This window comes from Pyxicephalus adspersus, chromosome 2 (assembly GCF_032062135.1).
Source record: "Pyxicephalus adspersus chromosome 2, UCB_Pads_2.0, whole genome shotgun sequence".
NCBI classification, from domain to species: Eukaryota; Metazoa; Chordata; class Amphibia; order Anura; family Pyxicephalidae; genus Pyxicephalus; species Pyxicephalus adspersus.
Window position 1 is genome coordinate 81,573,783 of NC_092859.1, and position 10,537 is coordinate 81,584,319.

At 33.3% G+C, this 10,537-nt stretch overlaps 1 protein-coding gene across 1 annotated transcript in view; it reads left to right on the forward strand.

The window, feature by feature from the left end:
* ALX1 (ALX homeobox 1) overlaps nt 1–9,912 on the forward strand; it is a 15,707-nt gene extending 5,795 nt beyond the window's left edge. Inside the window, exons 3-4 of the mRNA XM_072398721.1 lie at nt 7,937–8,065; nt 9,422–9,912. Coding sequence (XP_072254822.1) covers nt 7,937–8,065; nt 9,422–9,742 — 450 coding nt within the window. The 3' untranslated portion in view covers nt 9,743–9,912. The remainder of the gene's footprint in view (nt 1–7,936; nt 8,066–9,421) is intronic.
* Nucleotides 9,913–10,537: the final 625 nt, after the last annotated feature.

Below are 10,537 nucleotides of genomic sequence, written 5' to 3' on the forward strand. Positions count from 1 at the left end.
TAATAATAATAATAATAATTTACTGTATAGGTTATGTAATCAAACTATTCATGTTCATATAATTAATTAAGTTTTATTTTAATTTCCTAATTGATTTAGTTTCTTTTCTATTTACAAACAAACTATATAACTACATGGAGGGAAGGTGAGGTTGCGTCTAATGGACACCTAATATTCACACGGTTTTATATCCTAATAAACTGTTGCTGCAACTATTAAAGCACCTCTGGCAGTGTATGTGTTTCCCAACTCCTTTCATTGACACTTTTTATGGTCAGCTTAGTTTTCATGAAAATGTGGGTTTAATTATACTTGTAAACATTTAAAATAAGAAGTGATTTTACATAAACCTTAAGTAGGGGTATTAACTCTCAGAATATGCAGTGTGTTCACCTCTTTATTGTTAGGAGTTTTTGCTGGGTGTGTGTTTCAATGACATACCTACAGTGGAAGCCATTTGATTGACGTCAGAGCGCGGTGCTGGCATGGTCCTGTCCACACAGCACACACTACATAGGGCACTGTTTTATGTTCCATTTATTGTATTTTGCAGTTTGAAAATCTGCAGCAGGACCAGTACAGAAGTCTTCCAGTACAAAGCTGTAGGGCTTGAAATGGCTTTCTATGTATTCTCAGCAGAGAATCCCACATGTGGAATGTATTTTTAGATGCAATAGATTGATGATGTAGTGTGTTTTCATATTATAGATTCTGGAATTGTTCAGTCATCTCAAAGGAATGTCTTTGTGTTAAACTGGGGTAACATAGTGTCAGCAAATGCACTGCTTACATGTACTGGAAAGAGAAAAGCAGGGTAACCAAGGGTGCTATCTATTAAGAACACATATTGATACTTGTGGTTCACTAACTGCTGGAGACGATCATGCTTGGATACGGGTGTGCTCTTAATAAGAAATGGGCAGCTGTAGCCTTTTGTTGTCATGTATTAAAGGCTCATTGATTTTAGCTTTGGGTGGTTGATGGTGGGTTGAGTGGCGAGATTTCACTTATTTGTGTGTCCATCTTGTGATTTAGCTTGTCAGTAACTTTATAAAGATGAAATGTTTTTGTTTGTAGCTGACTCTACAAAAAGTTTTAAAGTCTCTTTGCCTGTGATGCTGTTAAGCTGGGAATACATGTGGCACAATTGATAGATCAATCAAACTTTTGATTTCATTTAATTTTCAAAGCAGTAAATGACAAAAAATGACTTGAACTGAGCGCAAGGAGATGAGATCTCAATTTCTCTAGTTGAATCTTGAAAAAAAATTAACACTTTTAATAAAGTTAGCCATTTTTTTTTAATAAATTATGTTTAAGTTGACAATTTATTGCATAGTTTTGGCAAAACATTCATATTTTGATCAGATTTTAGGGAGATAGAATAATACATTTCTGGCAGTTACTTAAGATCATATGTGATATTCTCAGTGGTGGAAATTAACTAAAATATGCAACATGTATGGCCAGTTTAACTTTAGAAGAGTGACGATAGATAACCTGTATTTAGTTCCATAATCCATCTTTTGGATGACTGACTGTCCGGGACTGTATCTGTTTATGGAGTACATTACTGATGGACAAGTAAGATATCTTCACTTCGCCATCAGACTTATTTTTTGTACACCAGTATCTATGAACAATGTCTGAATGTCCACAGAAAGGAAAATGTAGCACCGTATTTGGGACACATTGGAAACTGGAAGTGGCATATCATTTTTGGATTTTTTCTTGACGGATTGCAGATAGTTTTGGTGACAACTGAACAAAGCTAGCTTTTTTACCCTCTCAAAGTACTGCAACAACCTTTTGTGCATTAACCAATTACACCATCAGCTTGCTTATACCAATGTACTGAAAACATTATCTAAAGGCAAAAAAAACAGTGCAAAACAGTTTTTGATTTTCTGAATCCATCAGCAACTTATTTTTTTTTACCTTACAATTCTTACAGTGAATTTCTTTAAAAACTGTTCCTTCTTCAGTGAGATTTCACAGCAGCAATGTCATCCTGTTTACAGATTAGTACTATATAAACAAGTAGTTTAAAAGAAATTATTGTAAATTATAAATTATGGTAAACGTATATTTATGAAAAATACAGTATAAAATTAAATTTGAAGGCATTAGGTGTTGACACTATGACGCAATGTCAACAGTTAGGGCAAACTATAAATAACAAAGTTTAAAGAAACTAAAGCGAATATTAAAAAACTAATATGGGTAGTAAATGATGCATACATTAAATACAAACCTTGGCCAATGCTTTTTCAGCAGTTACAGCAACATGTTTTATTTTTTCAGTTTAAAAAGGTTTAACCCACATGAATTAAAGCTGACCGTTGTAAGCACTGCTGGTAGTGTTATATGGTTTGGCCCATCCTCTGTAACCACAACTTTTTCTGGAGAGCCTGACTTGCATGTAAATGTTAAAAGGAATGAGAAATAAAACAAACAGCAATGTAAAAAAGGAATAAAAATATTAGTTATGTACTATTACCAGAATGCAATATTTTGTGCTAGTGGACCTTTAATTTTACTTGGTTGTTTTGAGTAGTTACTACTCTTTGCACTGAGCCCTTGTCCTTATTTGCTCCTCTGTAGATAACTTTATGTGCTGATTTTAATAATCATCAGTAGTCTTCTGTTGTATGGCCATATTTTCTAAAATAAAAGTAGCATTAGCAACTTTTAGGCTTGTAAGACGACTACCGGTAGTTCTTCCTGTGCACTTAGGCCTTGTGCATGTTAAATCTAGAATACCTGTTTTACTTGCAAAAGCTCGCTTTTTATAAGAATCTCGTCATCTCTAATACAGCTAGTACCTGTAGCAGGCTAGGCTGTGTTCACAAATGCTTTTGTCGTGTACCCCATATCATTAGGTTTAATAGTACCCTCTGCTACATGCACGGAAAGAAAAACCTGAACCTAATTTATCTCACTGGTTGCTTTTCCTGCTTCACATCAGTGTAGTAATTGGCACCCATTTAAAGGAGATTGTCAAGGTCTTTTCTTCCCCCCAGTGAAAGAGTCTCATTACTAAATTCTGCTAGCATGTTCTTGCTGTCCCCTGGGGAGAGTGCAGGAAATATTTTTTCCACCCACAGACATGATGAATACATTTACCAAGCCGATATTTTCCTTTCTTTTATTCCTAGGCATATATTTCACCAGTGCCATATTTATTGTCTCTTGGTAGCAGTAAATCTGTTTATGAACCTGTTTGAAGGTAGGATTTTGCTAAGAGACCTTCTCTCCGCTGGGAACGATCGTGCAGAGCGGCTATGAGAGCTGAGCCTGAAAATGGCCCACATGAAATTACACTTTACCACACTGTGCTATGCGTACCTTAAGGGGAGAATTTTTCATTAGACTTCTCAGTTTGGGCTTTGAACTTAATTGAATTATTTTCTACAAACTCTTTAAACAGCAATGCTTCTAGAATAATAGTTGTAACAAGTAAATACATCATACTAATAAAACAGATTTTTAAATGCAAGAAATCTGGTTCCTATTTATTTAGTGTGATGCAGGTTATGACAGCTCTAACTATGTCAAGTAGGACTTTGAAACGGGGTTATAGCAGAAAACATATGATACTTTGCTAATATGACTAAATCATAAATGCTATCCTGGAAACGTTACAAAATAAAGCTATTTAGTAAAGGCAATGTATTGTAAACTATAGTAATAACCAATCAGTAGTAATCTCTTCACTGGAGTAAACTGAAATCAGATTGATTTCTAAAGGGTATAATAGCTGCACATTTTTTGGCCATTTATGGCAGCCCATTCTTATTGAAAGGACACTTAATGTGTCCTATCGGACAAAATACAAACCTGAACTTTTCTTGAGAACACTGCACATGACAACCTTTACAAATAAGCAGGAATGCCATTTACTTGGAATTCATTACACTATTTTGGCATACTATAAGTTTTACTATTATAAGGTGTTTTTTAGTAAGGAATTTAAAGTTGGTTTATTAAATGAACAAAACATTTATCCTGCGACTACCAATACCGTAATATAGTTAAACATTATCATACGCATTAATTATTAGGATTTTTTGAATTGGTGCCAGTAAAGTCCCATTAATTTTTGTGTATGATAATATACTTAAAAGTGATTTTCGTTGTGCACACGACTGCATAACTAATCTGAAGTTTTATTCATATTTTATTTTGAGTGAATGTTTTTAATTCTCATTTTAAGTCTCAATAAATCAATGAAGACCTGCATTCATTTCAGACATGCAGTTGTTCTGTGGTGTAGTGCAGAAATAAACATTCCCCTAATCTGTGTGTTTAGAGAACATTTCAATTTGCTGTGCTGGCAGAAAATAAAAAGCTGAATTCTTAACTTTATTTCTCTTCTTGTTACTTTATAAAAATAAAATTAAAATCAATATCTTCTGATATTTTAATAATAATAAATGTACATTTTTATCAAAATAGGGACAATGAGGCAGCAAAAGGCCACAGAACACTACATAGCAGTCATTTCTTAAATGCTAATTGCCTAACTTGTGTATAAATCCTCAGGCAAGCTTGTCCTAAAGATGCCAGCATTGTAAACAATTTTTACATTTCAATGTTTCAAACTGCACTGAACATAACCACGTAAATGTGAATTGTGTCTTTAAATGAATGCAGCGGTTGTCTTACCTTTTGTTTATGCCATGCACAACTGCAGTAAAGTGGTTATTTGGAGGAGACTTTAGAAACAGGGCATGTTTTCAGCAGCTGCAATACAACATTCACTCTGCCCTGCTGAATCATTCACTGTTGTATCCAATCACAGAAATGCTCCATATCCAGGAAACTAATATACAGATTTTTGCATAGGTACCTGGCTTTAAAATGAAAGATAATAATGTACCACTGCTAATTATATTTTAAACTACTAATTAGTGATTTCTGCAGATTCATTTTTGTGTCAGTCCCTCAAAATGGATCACACAATCACATTCATTTGCATTTACTATTTACAGACATAGTAACCCATTTCAGAAAGATTTCTTCTTTAAATAATAAACTTTGGGATCAGTAATTTGCACTGTATATATGAAGAGTTGAATGGTACAGGGTTCGTCCGTTTTAACATTTATATGACTAAGGGCTTGTTGACATTTATGGTTGTGCAGAAATCAGTTAAATTAAGTTATTAATGAACACATCAGTATATATATATATATATATATATATATATATATATATATATGGTAACTGTCAACAAATGTTGATTCTAAATTAAATGTATTTTTATGTGTGGCTGTGCCCAACCTCAAAGCCCAGCCACACTTCCCTTAGGGCTGCAGACATAGGCACCAAATGGAAAAGTTTGGTATATGGAGAAGGCCATATTATCTATACATATCTCCTCTGTACCTATGCAGTCTGGAAATTCTATACTGAGCTTGAAATACATACATAAACATGACATTTTCTAGGTGACGTATTTTTATTAAACTCTATCGAATAATCTATATTTAAAACAAACCCAAAGCTCCAAAATTGGCATCTCTTGCCTTTAGTAATCCACTGTAGACATTAAAGGTGGGTCTTTTTTTACATTCTATTTGCCTCACAGCATTATAGAATATATTTCTCAAGTTTCCTGTCACTGTTACTGCCAAGATATTATTAAAAACCATCATAGTTTCTGTAGCTCAGCAAGTTGCAAAAACTCACATTTTGTTAATAAAAATTCCATTTGCTATCAATATATTTTCTTAGATATTACTGACCCTATATATTCATTGCTGCTTTAGAAAAATCTTGTCAAAGGTAATCTGCTGCTTTCTGAAATTGTAATATTTTGTATTAAACCGTTGCTAAAGCATTTGTCAGAAGAAGCGTGTTTTGCATAAATTTGCATTTACACATACATTGTAATTATGTATATGTAAATATAAATATATATTTATATATATTACCCACGAAAACCATGTATGTGTAAATGCTAATTTAAAATTATTAAAGACAAATTACTTTTCAATTACTTTGGCCTGGCAATAAATTAATCATGGACCTTTAGGGTAAAAACATAAAATGTACCTTGAATGAAATATGTCAAATGTTTTCAATTTTCCTGCATTTTGTTTACATCACAAACTTTAGTGTTGGATTCATGCCTACTGGGGAGGATTAGGGGGTTGTTTACTACTTATTTTTACTGTATTCAAACATTTAATCATCTTTTTAAAAAATGTACTGGCTTCTTATTCTTCTTATTGGATGCTGGAAATAGTTTTATGCGAATTCACACAGCTTGGATATAATTTACTTAGGTGTAGTGAAAATAACTTTCACATGCAATGGGCTGGGTGTTAAAAAATAAAGTTACTTTTGTAGTTCAGAGGCTGATAGAATATTACTATATAAAACACCCACCCGCTAGTGTTTGATATATAAAAAAATGATTTAAATGAAAACATTTTTCTTTTTCGTGGCATGCTAAAGCCTATTGCATTTAGGTAGATTGTGATGAGAGTAGACATATTAGATATTTCATGTGATCATGTCTGGATATAAATTTAAAAGGGACAAAAACTAAGGCTGATGTTAGTTCCATTGGACTACATGCGGTCTGGAAAATTAAGAAGGACTGTGGGAAGGACAGAGTGATCACACAAGAAGACAATATGCTAGAACAGAAATATGCATTGTGGTGCAAAGTCTTTTTCTGTTATGGATGGCATCATTTAAAAAAGCTCTGACATTGTTTTGACCATAAGGGGTTGTAGTTTTGAGACTTCAAGCGTTCGCTGTAAACAGGATGCTGTGTATTATTATGTATTATAATCATCATATAAATCCAACTGTTGACTTAAATCAGTTCTGTTACTTGTGAAACTAAATCCCAATGTCAGAATATTTTGAAGCAATGTAAATTCATATATTTAGCTGTTTACATTCATGCTGCTGTGCCTCAATAGTTTCCAGTTTTAGGTGACTATTTGTATTTTCCAGGCCGACGCACAAAACGACGTAGAATCCAGAGCTCTAAACAATTCTTTGTGTGTGAACACTGGAGATAATCAGGAATTTAAGACTTTTAGAACTTGATGCTTGTTCCAGGGCGGTGACTCACTACTAATGAAGCCAGGTTTTGAATGACAGCTCCAGTGCTAACGACAATGGTGCTGAATAACTTAGTTTTCCCCCACATCCCCAAAACATCAAGCTAGGTTAAATGACATCCCCCCAAAAGATAGCCTTAGACTGTGTTATAGACATATGACTATGGTAGGGACTTTAGATTGTAAATCCCTCTGAATGACATTTAGTGCTATGACTATGGACTGCACTGCCTAATATGTTGGTGCTATATAAATACAAGTAAATAAAAATAATATTAGTTATTAAGGTGAACCTTTATTAATTTTAAATACTCTATTATGTTTTTTCAGAGGTTTTATATATTACTTTTCTCTGCCCATGACTTAGTATGACTAAGTGAACACTTACCTTTATTTACCAACATGAGGTGAATAACCCGTGTCCCTTAGCAAATTAATTTTATTGTGCTACATGCTCTGTACACACACAAATTACAGGTTGCTCTTCCGATAAGGACAAAAAAGATTGACCTAATGAAATTACAATCTAAAAACATAATTGCAATGCATTATCATGCACTGAATAGCAAACATCAATATTTTTCATCCATTTTGCCCGTGGCTATTTATTCTTCACAAATCTAAAATGTTTTTTTATTTTTGCAAGGCGCCATTCGGCTAAACAGTGTATGTGAGGGTAAAGCTGCCAGATTCACAAGCAATCTGAAAGATCTTGAAAATATACTTTTGCAAACATTCCTGTTGTCTTATGGTGTAGCTGTGGAAAGGTCATTGCTGCCATAGACTGATTCGATAATTTAGTGGTTAATGCATTTATCACATGTCTGAGAGATTTTATTTATCTTTATCAGGTGTGGTTCCAAAACCGCAGAGCTAAGTGGAGAAAGAGGGAACGCTATGGTCAGATACAACAAGCCAAAAGCCACTTCGCTGCCACTTATGATATCTCTGTTCTGCCCAGGAGTGACAGCTACCCACAGGTAAATAAAAGTAATGAATATTACATATATATATATATATATATATATATATATATATATATATATACTGGAATGAACATGTTGTTCATGTGATTGAAAATGATCGCACTAGTTTATCAATAGTATAGTTATATGAGGAATGAAATAAGCAATTAATATTACCTGTGTGAATCATAATTAGGCAGAAATGACCAACTCCATTATACAGAATTTTGGAGGAGATTACATAAAGGACCTCAAAGTTTGGATAGCATCTATGCATCATTATTGATTTCTGGCTGGGATACATGAAACTTTTTTGTCTTGTTGGATGAAAGATCTGTTACTTGCACAGTTGCCAGATGAGCTTCATTTATAGACAGTACTTCATTCATCCCTGGCCAATAGGACAGACATGGTTTTCCAGACAGACTAACTTCAAATCTTACCTGCTTTTTGCTACCAAGTTCCTACAAAATGAAAGGAACATTTATGCACCTCAGCTATCTGTTTTTTAAAGCCACAAAATTTTCCAGCATTCTGTTGACTACATGCAAATTTTTGTAGCTATTACTGTTTTTTATTTTGTTCTTTCCATGATAGTAATTGTCAAAAGACAGAGAGCAAATCCTTATTATAAAAATTGTAACTGTGCAAAACATCAGCTTGATTCTTTATATATTCTCAGATATGTAAAACGATAGATAAATGAAAACATATGTGAAAAGATATATAAAAAAGCAAAACTCTTCCTTTGGAATAGGAGTAGCACTTTAGAAAAAATCGGCTACAGCTTAAAATTACTTATTAATATATTCATACATGCTCATTCATTCATAATTACATTCATTCATTTTGTCAGGAAAGGCTTTTTATAGGCTGTAAGCAGAATGTACTAAATGTATCAGTTCACTACATCTAAACAGAAATCCAGCTTTTATCATATTACGCAAACTTGATGAACCCTTTCTTATTAACCAATTAAAAAAAAAAAGAAAATTATTTGGAATAGATAAGAGATAAAATGCAGTTTCATGGATTCTCATCTCTTGGATTAATGATTTTTGGCATTGAGTGTTGGACTGACAACTGACATTTGTTAGCTGCTTTAATAAGTGAAATCTAATGTATTAAACTGGGTGACATAACATAAAATACACTTTTAAGCTCTGTAGGTAAAATAATCTGAATCATTCACATTACCTTTAAACCAAGATGTGAATTCCTACACTAACAATTACTTTTCGTGGGATGGTGGGATGCATATAGACTTTTTGACAATATTGATATGTTCATTCCAAATCACCTAATTTATAGTTGTATATTCATAAATGTGTTCAGGTCATCATCATAATTTACATTTATTTTTCTTAACAGATTCAGAACAACTTGTGGACAGGGAATCCAACTGGAGGATCTGTGGTGACGTCCTGTATGCTGCCTCGAGAGCCTTCTTCTTGTATGTCCCCTTATTCTCACTCTTCTCGTACAGATTCTTCATATGCCAGCTTCACAAACCACCAGAACCAGTTCAGTCATATGCCACTTAACAATTTCTTCACTGAATCATTATTATCAGGATCTACAAATGGACATTCCTTTGAACCTAAACCTGAGTTTGAAAGGCGGTCATCCAGTATTGCCGTTCTTCGAATGAAAGCCAAGGAACATACAGCCAATATTTCATGGGCTATGTAAATGTGACTGTTTCTTAATATTTCCAGTGGATACACTATATTTTGTAATATTTAACAATGTATAAAGCCAACATGCAGAATATTTTCAGAAAAACTTGTTTGCTAATGAAACCTTGTAAAATATTTTCTATGTTATAAATAAATACGATAAGCACTAAACTCATAATGAAAGTCATTAATGTTGTGGTACACAAGAAATCTGTAAAAATGATATATACTTTAGGAGTATAAACAATGTCAATACTTTTCTAAATGAAATGCTCACAAGTGGGCACTTTATTGGGTTATATGACTTATATTATAGGTTATATATTACTCATATAATATATATAAGTTTTATAATACTTATAAAATACTTCCTGACATTTAGGTAGTAGTCAGTGGGACTGGTTTACCAAAACAGTGGAGGCTGTTTACTTTCCATAGTAAATGTAAGTAATTAAGACAAACAAAATCTATCTTCTTGAATATCATGTGTAGCAAAAAAACATAATTTTTTGCCCTAAACATGATTGCGTATTTACGGTTACATTATTTTCCAACACAACTTTGCTAAGCGAAACAGGCCTTCCTTTACTTTTTTTGTAATTTATCCCAAAGGCTTACTCATGTCCAGAGCCTGCTTGTAATGGAGCCAATGTTCACTATATTGTGCAGATACTTTTGGGAACCCCTGCTATAATTGCTATAATCACAGAATAAAGTACATTAGTGTAGTGGTTGTTAGGAATAATACCTCTTACATTGCTGGGCTGTAGCAAGAATTTCACCCTTACAGATAATCCAAAATATCATT